This window comes from Rhineura floridana, chromosome 10 (genome assembly GCF_030035675.1).
Source record: "Rhineura floridana isolate rRhiFlo1 chromosome 10, rRhiFlo1.hap2, whole genome shotgun sequence".
NCBI classification, from domain to species: Eukaryota; Metazoa; Chordata; class Lepidosauria; order Squamata; family Rhineuridae; genus Rhineura; species Rhineura floridana.
The window spans coordinates 48,261,850-48,283,602 of NC_084489.1; the positions used below are offsets into that span (position 1 = coordinate 48,261,850).

General features: G+C 39.2%; 1 protein-coding gene across 8 annotated transcripts in view; it reads left to right on the top strand.

Annotated features, from left to right (window-relative positions):
- THSD7A (thrombospondin type 1 domain containing 7A) overlaps nucleotides 1-21,753 on the top strand; it is a 421,600-nt gene that overhangs the window by 325,129 nt on the left and 74,718 nt on the right. For all 8 annotated transcript variants that reach the window (XR_009758098.1, XM_061586309.1, XM_061586305.1 and 5 more), the window contains 3 exons: nucleotides 902-1,005; nucleotides 9,027-9,221; nucleotides 13,434-13,697. Coding sequence is in view for 7 of the 8 variants with exons in the window: in XM_061586309.1 (XP_061442293.1) it covers nucleotides 902-1,005; nucleotides 9,027-9,221; nucleotides 13,434-13,697 (563 nt within the window). In the remaining variant the exon portion in view is untranslated. The remainder of the gene's footprint in view (nucleotides 1-901; nucleotides 1,006-9,026; nucleotides 9,222-13,433; nucleotides 13,698-21,753) is intronic.

A 21,753-nucleotide genomic window follows, 5' to 3' on the forward strand; every position in this document is an offset into this window, starting at 1 on the left:
TTGGAGGCAAAATTTCAAAGTGGACTATGCGGCACTCTTCCCTGCAACATAATTTTTAATGGTTAGTGTTTTTGTGACTTACACAGCACTGAGAGTGTGTGATCAGTGATGAAAAATATGCTTCCTTCCTCCAAAATCACAGGGAGCAGATTAATCTGGATTTTACCATTTTAGACTGCAAGTGGAGCTCATGTGGCTAAATACTCTTCCATAACAAAACAAAAATAAAAAGTCCCTATAGGAAACTAGATATTAGATTGAAAGCTAGCTTTCTTCTATGGAGGAGCACATTTTAAATTATTTATTATTATTATTGATGTGCTTGCTGCCCTTGGCTCCTTCGGGAAGAAGGATGGGATATAAATTCAACAACAGCAACAAGAATAATGTGAATTTTATTTATTGCATTTCTACGTTAACAACACATGCTCAGGGCTGTGTCCATCTCACAGATACATGCAGCAGGGAGTTAACATTGCTCAGTATACCCTTTGCTAAGCATATACAGAATGACAAGTACACATTTGGTCTACAAGCAATCAGCTCATAGGGCATTATGCATGTGAGTCTGGGAATGCTTTTTAGCCTGGTGCGCATTACTTAATGTCAATCCAGGACATAAAGCAGTATTACAAACATGGGTAATGCCAATACTGTTGTGTCACCTGCAAAAAATGGCCTTTTTGCCATGTTTCTTGAAATATGAAGGTGAATAGCAGCTAGGATATATGGATTATCCTCAACTTCTAGATAAGGGAATAGCAACTTTAGAGCAAAGAAAGGAATGGGGTGGAAGGTGGCAAGAAGGGGATCATTATGGTCTTAATATTGTGTTATTTGCTTAGATAAAGCTGTGGCAAATACAAGGGCTTGCATTCATGTGGTCATTTTCCTGCTGCAGATGGAAGACGCATAAATGGCGCAGGTGTCAACTCGTACCATGGTATGTTCGTCAAGACAGCCCAGGTGCCCAAGAAACATGTGGTCCTGGTCTACAAGCAAGAGGTTAGAACCATTGTAACTGCAGTGTATGCTAATTTATGTGATATCACAGTTATCACAATAGAGAGTCATTGTATTCTATCAAAAGATCCCTCCCTCCTCCCACTGTAAGTGCTAAGAGTTTTATACTTTATACAATCAATGACAGTAACCAAGAAGGTGTTAGCACAAAGCAGATGAATCACAGGGAGACCTCAGGATGTCTTTTATTCACAGAACTGTTGAATTGGAGTTATTCACATAATAATGTTATAATATTATGTGAATATTATTGGAGTTATTCACATGATAATACTGGAGTTATTTGCATGAGATTATTGAAGTTATTCACATAATTCATGCTTGAAATCATTGGTTGAATATCATATTTTGTGTAAATGTGAAATGCACAGCTTCTTACCTAACAGTTCTTTCCAGGACTGTTCAGGAGGCTGGGGTTCATCCAGTGGTGGCTGGTGGCTTCATGTCAGTACCTTGGATAGCTCCTTGAAAGTTCAGACCAAAACTCAGAGTGGATTCCATTGCCCCACTGACATGGAGCCACCAGTTGCCATTGGGTTCATCAATATTCCCTGAAACAGATACCCTTAAATGGGGCAATGGGTACTCATTTTTTTAAGTGAACATTTTGTGTCAATGAAAACCAAACACTGTGCCCTATCCAATTTATGTAAATTGGACAAATGTGTATATATTTGCTTGCTGTGCAGAATTTGCTCTGAGTTTTGTAAAGGAAGAGAACAGGACATTTTGAAAGGAATTGTTACTGGGTGTCCATTTTATCATTCAAATGACTTGCATGTATAAGCTTCTCTACCATGTATAAGCCCTGACATTTGGATTGAGGTGAAAGCTCCTGGGCTCCTTCTGGGAGGAAGGGCGGGATATAAATTAAATAATAAATAAAAATAAAAATAAGTGTTTCAAATGTTACAAAGGGAGTTCATGAATACAGCCTTGCAAATGCATTTACACAAGTTACTAGCCTAGCAGCAGAATTCTTACTAGCCTCCTCACCCACCAGTAAATATAAGAACTAAAAAACAAATTAAAATTGAAATTTACTACTTATGATCCACACCCTGCTATTGCAGAATTCTTATTTAAAAAAAAGAAGATACAGAGAACCAGACATCACAGTGTACAGGAAGAGAGAATTTGTTGATGTTTTTCAGGAAGACTGGTAGCTTGTAATAACCCTAAGAATTATTGTGTAATGTGCCCCTATGTTAGTTCACTAAAATGTCATACGTCTAGTCTGTGTTTCAGTGGCTTCCAATCTGAATTTGTGTTCTTAGTTCACTGATTAAATTTGATGTGTCCATTTGTGTCCACTGGGTGTCCCAATGCTAGGATGGGGTGTCCATTTGGACACACAACAATTACTTTAAAAATGCCTAGGAAGAGAAGGATATAAGTAAACAATGATAGGGTGTGAATTGTTTGAATGTGTACCTGTGATGTCACAAACCCACCTTTGCCTTTATCCTAATCCTTCTGTCCTATGAATATTGGAAAGCCTGGTCAGGCCCTTTCTGGCTTTAGAGAGCGTTGCCTACACACAGACAGCTTCCAACCCACTATGGCTTACTTAAAAAAAAAAAAAGCTTAGATTTCTAGGTTGCTGGTTACTGCACCCAGTGACAAATTCTGTAAGCTTTCTGCATATCCATTAAATCCCTTTCTCTAATGTCTCCACGTAATAGTCCTTCCCCTGGAATCCTTGTATTAAAAAGCTTTGGCTGAAGTAATTGGCCCACAGTTTTTCATAAATGTAGAGAGATGGAGTGAAATCCCACCCCCCAAAATGATTTTTTGAGGGTTGATGAAATCTTTTAATTTTAGAGCAACAAGGCACCAAAGGTTTTCCTTTTTTATTATTATTTAAGAAATAAACGTTTTGGTACCTCTTCCCTTGCAATAGCTTCTGCTCTTATAGCCCATTAAAATGTCTCTGGTCAAAAGCCTTTTATCTCCATGAAGGTTATTTTTTTTTGGGGGGGGGAACAGACTTCAGGGACTGATCTGCATGAAGCCTGTTATTGTGATCATCATATGCAAAGGTTCCCATGGTACTATATGCCTGGCACATTCTCTGACACACAGATTGCAGAATTATTGGTTGTGTGATGACTCTATTTACAAGGTGAGTTTCATACACTTCATTGTGATGAAACGTGTTGTGTGAGAATATGAGGAAGAACCATAGCTCAGTGGTATAGCACATGCTTTTCATGCAGTTGGTCCCAGAAATGCCTTCCTAATTTCCTAATGGACAGCAGTGGGGAAAAATGGCTACCACCACTTGCAGGCAGTGAACCCTGGAATTAGCCCCACCATGCTGCTTGTTGGTGTCAGGTCTGGTCAGTGCAGTAGTTCCAATGATGTTAGTGGAAACATGGGATGGGCATACCTCAGTCAGGCATATTTGTTGGCAATATGTCTTCCATATTTGGCCATAGTGCTGCTTATCATGGACAAACTAAAAGATGCACAAAAAAGAGTAATCAGTGAAATGCATATGGAGAAGGCTGCCCTTGTCATCTCATAGACCTAATTAGAACAAACTCATGCCTTGCTTTTATAATTAAAGGCTAATATATTTGCATTTTCCAGCTTTATTATCACACTGAGCTTGTGTGACTGAAAAAGTGCCAACATGAACCAAAAATTTAGCGGAATGATTCATCCTCCAAGACAACTTTGATTCTAGTTGTCCTTTATTATTGAGCTTTTATTGCAAATCATGTCAGTATAAATGAACATGTCACAACTTTAAACCGGGACAATTTTTATTTCAGTTTTGTAAGCAAGATCATTTTTTCTTTCATTGTTTTTCTATGTATAAACAGTAAAATAAAACAAATATCCCATGCCAAATGTTTTTTTTAAAAGTCACCATATCTTGGGAAAGCACTGTTCATCTGTAATCAGGAAAGGGAACATTTCTAAAAAGTCTTAGCAATGGAGACTCAAGAGCACTGTTAAGAAATGTTAGATGAGAATTCAAACTAAAAACGAAATGGCGTGAACATCTCTTACCCATATTCTGACCTTGTTGAAAAAGCATAGCTAACTTCTTCTAAATCTTATGTCTCTTAAGCCACAAGAAGAAAAAAAGGGGAGGGGAATGGTAAAGTTTGGTTATCTTCTCAAAGATGGTCTGAAGATCATGGTTGAAACATACAGTGCTGTATAGTGCATACTTAGTTCTCCCTTGATACAGCCACTCCGCCATATTTCATGCCAGACTTACAAAAGCTTGCTATTTTGGTCAAGAACCTCTCTGGAGTGGAGGACTGACAATTGTACCAGAGCCTCTGTTTATATCTTATGCGATTACCAACAGAGACTTGAGAACGAAAGGACATTCCACTTGAATGAAAATATTTTTACTCTCTCATAGTAATTAAAAAGTAGTGCATATCTGCCTTACACTCATCTTGAACATAAAGAAGTTTAACTCATATTTCTGAAAACCTATGCAGCTTTCCTTGGACCCTATTTTCTGTTCACCCTTGGAGAGTAAATACATATGGAGTTGATAAGCACTGATTATGTGCTTGGAAATTTCCAGGGAAGCATGCAGCCTAAGGGCAAAACTATGTGTTCTGTCTCAGTCCTGTATCTTGAAACACTGGCCCCTGTTTTTACAATGAAAATTGAACTCAGGCTATCATGATTCATAATTACCACATTTGGGGAGAAGGAGGCTTTTCCCCTGTCTGATAGTTTTCCCTCCCAGCTTTTCTCCCCGCCCACCCAACCCTGCCGAGCTTCTGCACCTGTGTCTGCAACTGACACCCAGGTCTGGAATGCAGCTGGTAGAGAGCCAGGGGTGGGGGGAGAGGGAACTGATTAGTGAGGAAAGGGTTAAGTGCTCATATTCTTCCAGCCCAAAGATGAAAGGTGGGGTGCAAGTATGGAAGTGTATCAGTTCAAGGTCCGTCTCTTGATCTCTCTTCCCCTTGGACAGTTCTAGGTTGCTGGTGATGATAAATAAAGATAAGCAGACCTTGTTGGTACAACAGATAAAATGGAGCGGCTGCAAGTATAGCACAAAAAGGGCATAACATTTCATTAAAGCCTTAATACTGATGTGGGGTATAAATTTGACTAATATGTAACTTCTGAGTGAATCTGGATTCTGAAAAGTCAACATATGCCACAATCAGAAAACAATCAAAACTCAAGGCAAAAGAGAAAATAAAATAGCTAATGTATCTTGTTTTTTGGACAAATCTCAAAAAAAGAAATGTTTCACAGAAATAACATATCAGGCATTTTTATTGTAATGCCTCAAATCTGGATGTTCTCATGCAGATCCAAAAGTGACCAAACAAGTGTCCAAACATGGAAAATAGGGAACCATTATTTTAGATTTTGCAGATTTATCCAACTTTTCTAGAAATACTGGTATTTTTCTTTGTGTATAGATTTCAGAAGAGCATGTTCTTCAGTCATGTTTTGATACAAGAGATTGCAGTAACTAGAATTTCATCATACAATGCCCCTCAGCTTTAATGCTTTTTAAAGAGTAGATGTGTAAGCCTTAAAGTATCACCTTCGAGCTAAGAGAGATTGATAGAGATAATGAATGAAAGTATTTATATATGGATAAAATCAGACAGCATGCCCCATAACAAAGCCATATAATACCCTGAGTTCATTGTTAGTTACAGATCTTTGTTTTAGAGATGGTTTAATTCAGCAGTGTTTTACTTGGGCACCTTAAGGTTTTTTTAGGAAACAAAGTGGCACTAATTTGCATACACAGAGCAGGCTTTGTATTTAATTATCCCCACAATAATCATTTATCAGCTTATGGCCCCTTGTGGTGTAGTTCAGGCTATGCTATCAGCTCTAATTATATCAAGGTCTTTGTCTACAAAAATTGAAGTGCAGTTTATTTCATACCACTCTTCTGGGAGACCCTAAATGTTCAATAGGGAAACTGTGTTAAGTCAACTGAACCCATGTTAAATTTAATTTTACTGGCAACTTCATCCTTGTGCTTTATGGAAACATTTTACAATTATTTGAGTTTAATTCAAAATTATCACATTTGGTGTTCTCGCTGCTAATGTCTGTAATCAATTTGATGGGAGTGGGTATGATTAATTATTAGGCTGGCACTGTGTGATAAGAGACTGATTTCTGGTCCCAGATGCCATTTGCACCATGTAAATAAAGCATGTGGACTTGCCTGAGAGAACATGCTACTTAAATTGTATTAGGATGTACAATGATTGAAGAATTTCAGGAGAAAACATGGACCACTATGTAACCAAGCTATCTCTTCCCTTGCAATAGCCCATTAAAATGTATCTTCGCAAAATCATTTTCTCTCTACAGAGGTGATTTTTTTTTTTAGACTTAAGGGACTGATCTTTATGAAACCTTTTTAGTGATCATGGCATGCCAGGCTCCCATAATACTATATGCTTGCCATATTCTTTGACACAATGTAGCAGGCAGGCTAGTTGTATGGTGACTGTGTTCCCAATATGAGTTACATACACCTCTATGCCTCTGCATGCCAAACTATCATCATGTGGGGAAACGTGTTGTGTATGGGGAGGGACTACAGCTTAGTGGCAGATCATATGCTTTGTGTGTAGATGGCCCCAGGTTCAATCTCTGGCATCTCCAGTTAAAAGGTTTAGGTAGCTGGTTGATGGGAAAGACCTCTACCTCAGACTCTGAAGAGCTGCTGCCAATCAAAGTAGATGATGGCCTAGATGGGCCAGTTGTCTGGCCTTGTATAAGTCATGTTGCTATAAATGTTATACGAAAAAGCTGGAGGTATTCAAAACTGATTCCCCGTGTTCTGTGTGTGCTGTATGGGAGGGTTGTTTTATTATTTTGTTTTGTGGTATAATATATTTATTTTGGTTTTAACAATGTTGTAAGTTGCTTGGAGACCTTTGGGTAACCAGCAACTAATACATCTAACACATCATCATCATCGCCTTACTTTTTTGAAATCACAGTGTGGTTATTTTTGGCCTTTCTCCACTTCTGAATTGGTCAGACCACCACATGTTTTATGATGAGGAAGCTGTTTTACAAAGCACTGGATTTTGTTGTTGATGCATACCTCTAATTTAAATCCTAAATAAACTGATCTAATCAGATTGCTTATTTTATCTCTACCACAACCATTTCAAGACTTTCTCAGCTAGTAGTTGCAGTTGCTTTTCGGATGGCTGAACCTATTCGCAGATAAATCTCACATGGTGGCTGCTACATAGATTCTGTTGTAGCCCTTGGAATTCCTCATGGTCCTTTCCATCCCACACCATTTTAGATTGTGCCTTGGAGGCAAAAGTGTATATTTCAGTTATACATGTAGAAAGAGCAAAGACTATACATGACCTTCCATATATATTTGTCCATAAAGGGTCCTCTGTGTATCACTAAAAAGCCTTGCACATTTGTGGATTCACATTTATTATATTGTGTTCTTGGTTATGCTAGTATATCAGAAAGTCTATAGCTGTCATTTTACCATTTAGAAATGCACATTTCATATCTTCAGAGATGTTAAGCCTGTAAAACCACACAGGAAAAATTAATCTCAAGCCAATTAACTGGGTTTGGTGACAGCAAAATAGTATTTACAGTTCCGGGAACTGTGGAGGTCAAGGGTAGGACCTGTCTTTGGAATCCTAGGCTACAAATAAATAATAATATTTGTTAGGGAGATGTTCAGTTGTCTGATACTGAAGAGAAAGCAAAATTGACACCAGCAGTTGTTTCCTCATACAACTTAACGCTGAGTTATAGTTTGTAAAAAGATAATTTCTCTGCCTCAGTTCTATGCATGTTTGGGAGTAAGTCCTATTGAATTCAGTGATACACACTTCTGACATCAGGCTGCATAGCTATTGAGCAAAAGCAAGATGTAAAGTACCTTGTATAGTTTAGGGCTGTGTTCAAGTTTTCTTTTTGAAGTATTTTATTAAAGAGTAAGTCCCATTGAAGTTAATAGGTAGATAGATATAGCATTGCAAAGTTAGAGCCTTACTTATAAGCTCTTTAAGAATTTGCTGGTTTGAAACAGTTTTTATTTTATGACATAAACAGTGCAACCTATGTATCTCTTCTCAGAAATAAGTCTCACTTAGTTCAGCAGGATTCACTTCCAGATAAGTGTATAAGATTACATTCTAAATGAACAGCAAGTCTCAGAGAAAATGGACACTTTCAAAGAGAGCCTTAGATCTGCAGCAGGAGCAGGAAACCTATGACCCTCTAGATGTTGTTGGACTACAACTCCCAGCATTCCTGACCTTTGGCTTGCTAGGTAGGGCTGATGGGAGTTGTAGTCCTACAATATCTAGAGGGCCACAGTTTCCCCCTCCTTGTTCTATAGATATGCATTTCTATATTTAAATGGATTTATTAGTTTCGTCTCTTACAAGCTAATTATGCTGTTGTTGTTGGAAAGAAGAATATTGTGTTGTTGTATGGAGGTTTTAATATAATGTTCAGGCTACAAAGTATTTTCAGGTGAACAAACCTTCCTACTTTGCCATGGAGGAAATACATTTCTCAAGGTTTTTATTATTATTCTCTTTTCAGATTTTTAAAAAGTGTGCATGAACTGTGAATATAATTATAGTATATTTAGAATTATAAAAAAACCCAATTCATATCCCAGTAATACCCATTATCTGGGAAGTTAGTAATATAGGGCAGTTAAATTATACCATAAAATGGGGTATAATAATAGGTGACATTATTCATTCCTTCATAGAATGGCTTGCATTGTATTACTATGCTGCATTTTTATGTCAGTTGCTGATCTGAATTACATGAGAGATGTGCAGTATTTTGCGTTTTCTAAAATTTGAAAACAAATCCCTGATACTAGAGCTCCTCTCAAGCAGAACATTATTGTTCATGAATATATTGCCGGACGTGCAAAATCAAATGTGGCTGGTTCTGGTTAGCTGCTACATTGTCTAACTAACAAAGGGCCTAGCAACTCATAATTTCTTCTGCTTTTCTCCTTCCAGCTATTACTTGTCGCAAGCAAGATGGCGGACAGGCTGACATCAGTGAATGCCTTAAGTATGCAGGCGCTTTGCCATCTTTAACACAACCCTGCCAAATCCCTTGCCAAGATGATTGTCAGTTCACAAGCTGGTCAAAGTTCTCTTCTTGCAATGGGGACTGTGGAGCATTTAGGACAAGAAAGCGCTCTCTTACTGGTAAGAGTTGGAATATACTAACAGAAATGTTGTTGTTGGACCAGTAGCAGTGCTGCAATGAGAATTTTACTTATAGAATAGGTAGAATCCCTAAAATGGCTGAAATGCAGGAATTGTTGGCACTAGTTGAGGAATAGCAAAGTGCGAGGTATCACTAGAAACAAATTGACCAGAAAAGTCTTTCTTGTAGGAAAATTGAACTGGTTTATATTCCTCAAGGTTGTGTATGATGCTCTTCCAAGATATGAAAGGCAATGTGAATATTTAACAATAGGCTAGAATGAACTTGCATTTAGCTTTCTTCATATCATTGTTTTTGATGTTATTGTTATGTAAAAGTTATCCCTGGAAGGGGGGGAATCCAAACAATCTAGGAGGAATTGAGGTCTTCCATTACAATTTATTATTAATATTGCTTTATTTACCACCTACCTGAGAAAGAATTTATATTTTGACAGAGGGTTGAAATAATACACCGACACAATAAACTGGGTTGAACAAATGGCCACTTTATTAAACTATAAACCAAAACTTTTAACTAACTTGCAGATGAAAACATAGGTGTGGAACTATCTATAAGCAAGTATTTGGAGTACAGCTCTTGGGCAACCAGCTCCTACTGGGGCAAGTGCAAGCCCCTTTTTCTTACCCCTTACCCCAGCCACACCTGTACGTGAGCAGGGGGGCATTCCCACGTCACCACCACCCCGTGGCCCTACAACTGTGGGTGGATGAGGTAAGTAGGCCCCAGAAGCAGTCCATATTCTGCCCTCAGGCCGTAAAGCCCTTCCTGGCAGGCCTCCGGAACCACCAATTGCCTCCAAAGGTGCCTAAGGGGGCCACCTAGCTGTCCTTACCTATTTCCCTTCCCACACCTATCCGCATAAGTGACCAGACAACCTAAACCCACTCAGGAAGCTAACCTTAACCTTGTCGAATTAGCCAAATTAGCCAAAATCACCTATTAGAAACGCAACACCCCCTAACCCGATTCCATCTCACCACAACAGTAGGCAAAAAACCTGCCCGCTAACCTGGGTAAGCAGGATAAAAATTCCTACTCGGCCCTGAGCAACCACAAACACACTATAGCAATGGGAGTGCGGGGTGGGCGTCGCGTGCCAAGAGGAAAGTAGGGAGGGTGGCACAGGCTTAAATAGGCCCGATGCTGTCCCGCCCCCTCATGCAGCAAGCCGTGCGACTGCTGCCCATACTTCCAATGGCAACTTGGGCTTCAACTCCAGCTGCAAATATGCACCGCCCGTCCAGGCTTCACTCGGGTGGGTGGAGCGGGCCTTCAATTTGACATGAACGTGTAGATGATAGAAATAATGCTTGCAACCTGCTGGGCATTAGTGGCAAAAACTGGAGATGTGTCACAAGGGATTTCAAGCTATTTTTCATTATAGTGACTTTGGTCACAGAACTTCACAACTACTATTCGTTCATAGATAAGAATTTTTATGTACACCTTGAAAGGAGAAGCACTTTAGAAACAAGGTTAAATAGCTTGGGCTATACAATCCTGTGGACACTTTGGCTGCTTCAGTCCAATTGAAGTTAATGAGATTTTAGCAGCCTGTGTGCAGAATTTGCTACATAAATGAAAAACTGAAAGTCTTGGCCCTGAGCCGGTAGGTGGACCCTCTCTTTTGTTGAATAGACCCATTTGGGTGTAGTGGAAACAGTGACAATGTAATTAGACACAGGATTTATATGCATAATCTTGATAATATAATCTGAATTGCAGAGCTAAAGAAATGTGAGAAATGATTCATGTCTGCCTGATAGGAAATTCTGTGCAACTCAAAAGCTTGCATATTTCTGCCCAAATTGATGTTTGTCCAATAAAAGTTGTACATTACGCACTTTGGGTCTCTTCCTCTTTAGGGTATAGTAATTATTCATGAGCAATAAGAAGAGCTCCAAGTTTAATCAAAACTCAGAATTGCTGGTGCTTTGTTGACTGTCTCAGTTCTGTCTATGCTGGTAAACATCTTAATGACCCACCATCATTCCGAGACACATCTTATAACACCTCATAAAAACTGTATTATTTCTGAGCAAAGGAAAACATTGCAGCATCCATTTATGCCCCATTGAAATAGCAAGAAGGTAGATACTGATTTCAGATTTAGATTTAAGTAATAAAAGTTTCATATAATGATGCATTTCAAATAGAGCTCTTCACCAAGACTACTTAAAATGAATACCAGTACTAACAAGATAGAGAGCAACAACCTGTGAAGACAGTTCTGCACCTAGTTGCTAATAAGTGAGCCCTGTTGATTTACAAGAGACTTCACAAAATAGCAGATAAAAGGGGAAAGTTGAATACATTATTAAGACAAAAAAGTAGTAGAGCAAACTGAGACTTCTTTAAAGAAATGTGTTTTATTTATTTTAAAAAATGTCTATCCCCCTTCATTTTTAGAATAGTTCTAAGCAGGAAACATGGGTTATTTTTTAAAAGGGCATTGAAATCAACACCTTTGAAAGCCTAGTTTCAAGGCAATTAAAAGCCCAGTGCCATGTTCATCATGGAATCACACAGAGAGCTCCCAGTACCAGCACAAGAGAAGAATACTGCCATGCACTTGGTCAGGTGTTGTGAGTTGCCTTTCTCCCATGAGGTAGAGCAAAAGTAACTGTTGGCCCTGGAAAGCTAGTCCTGGGCCTCAATGCATAGCAAAAGCAATTTGGAATACATGATGCTTGAGAGTGGCTCTCTGCTTAGAGCAGGGATGAGGAACCTGAGACTCTCCAGACGTTCTTGGTCTCTAAGTCCCACCAGCCCAAACCTGCATGGCTAATAGTCAGGCATGATGGAAGTTGTTGTCCAACAACATCTGTAGATCTCCACATCCCTGGCTGAGAAAATTGGCAAATAGTCATAACACACAGCTACATTAGAGAAATTATGAAGATTGGTATTAATGTTTTGGTGTTGAACTGTTTGTGCATTTTTGGGAAGTTTTTTAATAAATAAAAGAAAAAATAAATGTTTTATGTGATTCTGTACAAAGGCAGGTAATTTCATCTAAATAATTGCGTAAAACATTTTAAAAGTGCATTAACAGAAGCACAAAGAGGAGTTGTTTAACCCAGGCATTGAAGTCTAATGGGAAACCCAACCTATTCCAGAGAGCTTCGGCTATGGGGTGGTATACAAATGTAATCAATAATAATAATAATAATTCCAAGAGTTCAGGTATTGCTAAAATGGCATCCTATGCAAACCAAATGTGGCAGACTGCCCAGCTGAAGCACAATTACTTCACAAAACCTCTCTCTCTATATTTATTTTATTAGATTTATATCTCACCCTTCCTCCCAGTAGGAACCCATAATTACAACTTATGTATGAACTTGCCCACAATTATTTTTCCAAATTGAAAAATCCTTCTTTGGAGAAGGGGCAGGTCTCGTATTATTTTAGTATGAGAAATAAGTCATTCTATACAGGAAAATATTATTTTGACTAGCCCTTTGATCACATGTATCTGATTGGTAAGCTTCTCTGCTACTGCTGTCTTCCAAAGCTTACTGTACCAACAATCCACAGACAGCTCTATAAAACTTTTCCAATGTTGTGTAATAACAAGTTTAGCTACAACCAACATGAAATGTATAAGCTCTTCGGTTTCACGCATGTTGTCTTCTTCAAACGCAAAAAGCAGTATTAGTTCTGAAGTTTTTACAATCAATTTAAGAGATTCCTATAATTTTAGAGATTTCTTGTAGCACTCTGTTTTAGAACCCCTCTACCTGAGGACATTCTGACGAAAGATGCATATAAATAGTAGTTTCATGAGTGGATGACCTTCAGTGCAAAAATCCCTTAGTCTACGAAGTCCTCCCACTCTTTGAATTGGACCTCCTTGTTAGAACTATAACAAGATGAGTGAATTGTGATAGGTGTAAATGGTAATACATAAGGTATTCCAGCACATTTTCCCAGTACATGTTTTGAGTACACATTTTACGAAATGGTTTCTCTGTGTTGCAAGTCATTACCTAGGTAAGTTAAGGAACTGATTTTATTTTATTTTTGAGATCTGTCTTGGTACCTCTAGCTGAATTTCTACCCCTGGTTTGTTTTCAAGTTCCAGCACTACATACATCAACTGCCTAAAAAAGCACCATAATAAAAATTCAGATTAGGGTTACCCCAAGAAAGTACTTTCTGAACGTCTTTCTTTTCCCTTCCAGGAAAAAGCAAAAAGAAGGAAAAATGCAAAAATTCCCAGCTGTATCCACTGATTGAGACCCAGATTTGTCCTTGTGACAAGTATAATGCTCAGCCTGTGGGGAACTGGTCAGACTGTATTTTACCTGAAGGCAAAGTGGATGTACTGTTGGGAATGAAAGTACAAGGAGACATCAAAGAATGTGGGCAGGGCTACCGTTACCAAGCCATGGCTTGCTATGATCAAAACAGTAGACTTGTTGAAACATCACGATGCAACAGTCACGGTATTTCAAAATTTCTTCTACTTTCCTGTTGGTTAAGAATGCTAGTTAATTTTTGTATATCACGGAGACACATTATATAGAATTTGTAGGGGGAAAATAGTGAGATTTATGCTTTGAAAAACATGTTGTTGCCTTAGGATGGTGTTCAAACCCAATGCTTGTTAAGGAAACTCTCTCTGTAAGCTAGGAGAACTCCTTGTCTTTTTAGGTTGTTTTTACAGGTAGGTTTCTGTGTAAGTGTGTCTTTCTGTAAAAATAGATCCAGAGGCTACATCAAAATATTCCTCCTCCTGTTTATCCCTTGTGGCAAAAACAGTTGTTATGTTACATGCAGCACTATGTATTTCTTTTCGATTCACTGTATTTCCTGTATATTGAATATAATTTAAGTTATCATGCATTGCTTTTCCTGCAAAAACAACAACACAAGGCTACTGTTCTGGAAATACATTACTATTGTATTTGTATATTAGCATGTTCACACATCTAGTGTGAATCATAGAAAACTGTACATTTTCACATTCTGACAAAGATCTTAAAGTTTAATAATTGCCATTATTATTTATGCCTATACATACAACCTTGTGCCTGTACTTAATAGGTAGTTGCAGGTGTCCCTTTTAGATGTTGAGGCCTGATCTTGCTTTTTTTAAAAAAACAACCATGGATAATTTATTGTACTATTTTTAACTGCTTTTAATTAACAAATAAATGAAATGCTGCATAAAAATGCAGTGATCCCATGGAATTTAAAATCTTTCCAATTTTAAAAAATATTTTACATTGAGGCTTAGGCAGCAGTCTAAACACAAGATTCACTGGCATGAGCAAGTTAGGATCTGGTAGATCTCTGGCTCATCCAGCTGAACCCTGGTTCAGTTGGGGCTATGCCGGTTAAGTCCCACATCCCATCTCAGCTGGCTCACCTGAGGCTGGTGTAAATCCTGATAAAGGGCATTCTCAGGGTAGGACCGGGCATGGAGTGGGATTTATGCTAGGTCCTAACTTTGTTCAGCTCAGTTATAGGATAAAGCAACCTGGAGGAACTTTCACTGGCAAAAAGGGGGGTGTAAGTCAAACTCTGTTTTGAAGGCTTGTTTCCCCCTCTGCTAGGCTTGGGCCAGCTCAGCCGGCAATATCCTCCTTCCTGAATGGGATTTGGATCTGCCGTATTTTATGCTGGCTCAGCTTAAAACGGCATAAATTATGCTGATTTCACATAAGCCCCGTCCATACAACTGTATAATCTGCATTGATAAAGCTTTGTGTCCTCATTAATTCACCATCGTCCGTATGATGTTGCAACGTAGTACGGATTTCTGCATTCACAAATCTGCATTAGAAAAATCACAGAAAAAATTATATGCTTTCCTAAACCGATAATCAATTGCATTAATGTCCTTGCGCTCTGATGCAATGCAGTGGACTTTTCTGCAATACACAATCCATGGGCTTTCCTCTTGTCATATGCCAAACCTCTTGTCTCCTTCCCACACAATAGCATATCCACAAACCTGTGTGGGAATGTAAATACACATTTCTGAGCTCTTCCAAAAAAGCACACGAAAAGCAAATGACCATTATGGAACAATCACTGAAAAGGAGTGGACTTAGGGGAGCGGCCAATGTTAAAGCAATTTAGACCAAAAAAAACACCAACCACACATATGGATGCTTGATAATTGGGTTTTCAGAATAACCTGACCACTAACAGGACATGTATAGATCTTGAGGCCACCAATCAAGTGGATTTTGCAGTTAGGTATGGATGGCCCCATAGTTAGGATAGCTCCCTAACAGAGCAATCTAAACCCCCTTTGCACTGGACTGGGGCTGGGGGTTGAATTAGTTAGAGATGTTTCTTCTTCCAGTCCTGCTGGCCTCTGATGGCCTCCACCTGCAGAGTGAGATCAGCAGGGCCGGTTCTAAAGGGCGGCCAGGTGGGGCACTGGCTTGAGGGGCCCTGGAGCTACAGAGGCCCCTGAGGGGCCCCTCCACTCCCCTTCCAATTGCAGGACAAAAGGAGCTTCCAAGCCGCCCGCCATCGCCGCTTCACCTACCTTTCTCTCTGCTGTTATTTGCAGTGCGCGCAGGCTTGCCATCAATCAAGATGGCAGCCGAGGTTTCCGTAAGGGGCTGAAGCCTCTGCCGCCATCTTGGTTGATGGCAGCAATGCATGCACGTGCCTGCCATCAACCAAGATGGCGGCAGAGGCTTCAGCCCCTTACGGAAACCTCGGCTGCCATCTTGATTGATGGCAACCCTGTGCGTGTAGTGCGCTCAGGCGAAAAAAAAACAGCAGAGAAAGGTAAGTGAAGCGGGGGGATAGTGGGGGGATGGCGGGCGGCTCAGAAGCTCCTGTCCTGCGATCCATGCTCCTGCCGCGGATCGCGAAAGGGGAGCGGAGGGGCTAGTGCCCAAGGGCCCCAGCATGTCTGGAGCCGGCCCTGAAGATCAGCATCACACCACTGGTGCAGAGCTCTCCTTTCTGTCTGACAAACCTGTGGACATATTTTACTGGATGAGGCGGGGCTGAGTCAGCCTGGGATCCAGTGGATCTCAAACTGGCCCCGCTGCTGTTACTTATTGGCACAAAAATCTGCCTGCCCTTCCATCTTCCACTCTGGCTGATGTGTGCGACAGAACTGCGGATGCAGTGGCCCCACCACTTTGTAAAGCTGCGCTAGACTGGAATTGCTGCCACCTCATGTAGATTATATACTTCCTAGCTGGGGCGATGTCACTTCAATTCCATACGATGCTTAGGAATAGTGATGATGGTGGAGTTTCATAGCTTCAAATTGACTTTGACAGAAATACAACTTGAACAAGGCATATTTGCTTTTTTCTTCTCCTTTCAGGAATTGCTTAGCTTATCTCATGGTCTGAGCAATTTGAAACTAGGACCAGAAGTACACATTTATAGCAGATGCATGGAGGCTACCAAAGACGGTAGCACCATATCTCCTCTCTCTGTCTCTCCTTCTTCCACTATGTTTTGTAAGGCAAGATTTGCGACATGACGTCATCATGTTGTATGTTTCCCTGCTCCATTTGATTGACTGCCACTTGTGGGAGTAAGAATGCTTGCAACATGATTATTTCTGTATCAGAGGCCATTCTCCAAATGTTCCACACACACATATATTGAATCATGAGGGGGGTGACAGTGGGAGATAGGGAGCTTATCCTTACTAAAATTGGTTTTATTTAATTACCGGTGAAATCAATGGGATAACTTAAGCCTTGACTAACTTGTCTCATAAATTTCAGTAGGATCTAAGTACAACTAACTTTGGGAGTTTGTTTATTGAGAATTCATGCTGATATGTTCCCACAAAACTTGAGTGAAAGTCATACAACATTGCCTGTTTATTGAACATTCATCCTGATTATGTTTGTACAGAGGTTGTATGACATTGCCGGCTACTGATGGTCATCCAACACTTTCCAGTTCAGTTTTTCATCACTTTTCTTACTGAACTTTTGTAGATATAACAGTGATGGGATAATTGCTCTAGGAATTATGGGACAACAGCAAAAATTTTGTGCAAATAGACAGCCTGTCCGGCAGCACCCTTAATCCGGTTCCAACCCATTGCCTTCTCTCTAGGGGAGCAATATGTTTAGAATATCCTCCTCAAAGATATCTACTTGATGCCCACTATATTATGTTTTAGGAACCAAATGAAGGCTGTTCTGCTTTCCATTTAAGTATGGCTTGATTTAGAGTGATTAAGCTTTTTATGTTTTTCTGCTGTTTGTTTTAATGCTTACTTAAACGTTTGGTTTCTGTGGTTTAGTTGTTAATTTGTGGATGCTTTGTAATATTTTTTTAATTGTTGCTTATATTTGTGGGTTTTTTATGATTGCTTATATTTGCAAAATGCTTTGACCACTATTATTGGAAAAACAGGGTTTAAATGTTTTAAATTTAAAAAATACATTTCACATCATGTGAATTGCGTTACTAGGCATTACAGTAAAGAAAAGAGGAGGTGTTATGGACAGTCTCCATATTAGCTGTAATGTGAGTCCTATATACAAACAAATGTTTGGAGGGAACTGATCAGGTTCATATTTGTTGGACCTGCCCACACCCTCCATCTATTTCTGTGTTCATTTGCATGGAGCCTTCATTCGTGCCCCCTGAATGCATGCATGCAGGCTTCATTTCACATTACCTTCCATTTTCCAGAGGCCCAGACCCTGTCTACACAAGCCTATGCACATCGGATATATTTTCATGATCTCCATGCAAATGATACATTGACCACAAGGAGATCACGGGCAGCGCTAAGGCACATGACCTTAATCAACCCCTCTGCATGTTAATTTGTATCCAAATGAAGAGGCTTATATTTACTTCTTCTACACTGCTAGGATGTGTTGAGTTGCATTTTAAAAGAGTTGTGGCTGTTATGCATAACTAATCTTGCTATTCTTGCTGCTGTGCATAGCAAGTCATTGTCTATGAGCCTCCAAACAATTTTCACAGATTTGTGTGAGATGTTTTGTTTTAAAACCAACCTGTTAATTAGAGCTATAAGGCCTTGAAAAATCTCAGGTTGGATATAAATGTTTCTGCACATACAAAAAGCTGTGAGTCGAGAAACCTTTAGTCCATAGGAAATGTATAACAATAAAAGACCTTAAGTCCCAGGAGGAGGAAGAAGGAACCAGTGCCAATCACTGTAGCTCTGAAGGATTATTCTCTGTAAGAACAGCTATAAAAATGCTATATAAAACAACACAGAGTGGCTGGAGTGTGGGCAACGGGGGTGATGGAATTATTATCTTGCAATGTCAGAAGGGAAATTTTATTACATTGGATGGAGTCACAAAAACAGAACACAATACTGGAAAAATTAATCTTTGTACTTTTTGGGGGGGGGTGCCTCTGAAGTTAGCAACTTGTGAGTCACAGCTGATTGGGTGAGACATGTTCTTACACAGACCCCACTGACCTTGGTCGAATACCATCTATAATGATAACAAATATAGATCAAGAGTACAGCAGAATTAACCCTGTATACTTTCAGGATACACAGTTTCCTTTGACAGGAGCAGGATTAGGGATGCCGGCGTTAATGGACAAAGATGGCTGCTTTTGCATTGACTTCAGTTTAGACTGTTATATAGGACTGACATTTGCAGTCTAGACTTGGAGCTGCTTCATGTGTTACGTTTTTAGTATATGCCGGTATTAAACACATATTTGGTACTTATGAATGGGTTTCAAAGGATGTGTTAGATATGGGTAAACCCTTGAGCAGGAGTGTGGAACCTCAGGCCTCTCACTCTGGTCCTTGGGACTCTCTGCAGGCCACACCCCTTTCCCAGGCCACATCTCTTGGTGACTCTGCTTCTCACCCTGTTTCTTCCTGGCTGGAATGTATCCTTGATTTTTGATAATGCCTCTTGCTTACTTAGACGAAGGACAAAGAAAGGTGTGTGAGTGTGTAGAAACTAGCCCACTGTGCAAAGGTAAAATGCTGAAGACTAGGATTGCCAGGTGTTCGGTTTTTGCCCAGAGACTCCAGATTTTGGGGGTCCTCTCTGGGAGGGTCAGCTTAATCTCTGGACTCTCAGTCTCATTTTTTTTAAAAAAATTACGTTTCTAGGTGGTCTGGTTCACAAGCATCTCCCCCCCTGCAACTTCTGTTAAATCAGCTTGTAGCAGGCTGCTCTAACCCTGCCCTTTCAGGTTTGTAGCCAATAAGTGAAGTCAGGGTTGTGATTTGCTGACCTCCAGGCACTGCCTAGACCCCATTGCAATGCCAGAAAATGGTTGTTGTTTCCAGCTTATCTGAAAATCTCATAAATTGAGTTTTTTTCTCTCTTGTGTGCAGGAGTCAAACAAGTTTAAATTTTCCTGGGCTGTTGAAGAGGAGCAGTGTTTTGAAAACCTTCCCAACATGAATCTTTAATCCAGTACTGGCTTTTCTGGGAGTAAAGCTGCAATGCTAATCCCACATACCCAGAGTAAACCCCATTGAATTCAATAGGACTTACTTTTGAGTAGACATGCTTAGGATTGTGCTGTAAATTAATGGGACTTTTGAGTGAACATAGCAAATAATTGCGTTTGTGTTGTAAATCTTTCTCTCCCCCTCCAATCCCATTTTTAAAGCAATTAGGCGGGGCTTACTTAGGTATCACAGTTTTTATTATGTAGGAAACCAATACAGATTTTTAAAAAATGTTTAGTTTGACAATAAACTATTATATAGGGTGTATGTATTCTTATATCTGCAATGTATGTGTATATATGGAGTCTTTCCAACAATATTTATATTTATTTTATTTATTTATTAAATTTATATCCCGCCTTATGGCCAAAAGGCCCTCAAGGCGGCTTACAAAAACATGAATATAACACATCATAAAGCATAAATACAATAATGCAATTCTCAAAATTAAATAACAAATAACATTATTAAAAGAAAAGAAAAAACATTTAAATTTAAACTGTGAAGTAGGGCTGGTGACTGGAAAGTAAGGCAGCTCACAATAAGAAATAAATCCCTTCAAAACCTAATAGCCATAAAAACAAGTATAATAGTTGCAAAACAGCTTAAAGTGGCAAGATTCTGAATTTTGGGTTGGATGAATGAAGTTCCTTCTCACTTGAGGTTTCAGCTCCCTGCACACTCCCCTGTTTGACTAAGCTCCATTGAATACATTGGGATTTGGTTCTGAGTAAACAAACATAGGATTGCACTATAAATATATTTACAGGTTATGTAAATAATAAACATCTTTGATTGTTGTTGTTATATTCTTTCAAATCAATTTACAACTTATGAACCTATCAATCAGTGACCTCCAATAGCATTTGTTATAAACCACCCTGTTCAGATCTTGTAAGTTCAAGTCTGTGGTTTCCTTTATGGAATCAATCTATCTCTTGTTTGATCTTCCTCTTTTTCTACTCCCTTCTGTTTTTCCCAGCATTAATGTCTTTTCTAGTGAATTGTGTCTTCTCATTATCTGTCCAAAGTCTGATAACCTCAGTTTCATCATTTTAGCTTCTTGTGATAGTTCTGGTTTAATTTGTTCTAACACCCAATTATTTGTCTTTTTTGCAGTCCATGGTATGTGCAAAACTCTCCCCCAACACCACATTTCAAATGAGTTGATTTTTCTCATATCTGCTTTTTTCACTGTCCAACGTTCATATCCATACACAGAGATCAGGAATACCATGGTCTGAATGATCCTGACTTTAGTGTTCAGTGATGCATCTTTGTATTTGAGGACCTTTTCTAGTTCTCTCATAGCTACCCTCCCCAGTCCTAGCCTTCTTCTGATTTCTTGACTATGGTCTCCCTTTTGGTTAATGACTGTGCCAAGGTACTGATAATCCTTGACAAATTCAGTGTCCTAATTAAAGTTACATAAATCTTCTGTTGTCATTACTTTAGTCTTTTTGACGTTCAGCTGTAGTCCTGATTTTGTGCTTTCCTCTTTAACTTTCATCAGCATTCATTTCAAATCATTACCAGTTTCTGCTAGTAGTATGGTATCGTCTGCATATCTTAAATTATTGAAATTTCTCCCTCCAATTTTCACACCTCCTTCATCTTGGTCCAATCCTGCTTTTCGTATGACATGTTATGCATAAAGATTAAGCAAATAAGATGATAAAATATAGCCCTGTCTCACACCCTTTCCGATGGGGAACCAATGTTATGCTTATATAAATATTTCTTTACGCTGTGTCCTAATAAGTATTTGATTTCACACAAAGTTGTAGATTATTATTTCCTCTACATTTTACGTGTGCCCTTCTTCCTTTGGGTGGTCATGGTTCCCCTCCGTTGTTTTCATCCTGCGGGCAGATAGGCTGGGAAATGGTGAGTAGCCCATGTCACCTAGTAAATTATAGCTCATTTCCATTTTGAAAAAATAATTAAAGCGATTTACATGCAGGCAAAGGTTTATTAAGTAGATCCACACAATACATTTCAAGTACATCCAACTCACATTTAAAGTGCATGACTTCCTCTAAAGAATCCTGGGAGGTGTAGTTTCCCCCTCACATTTATAGTTC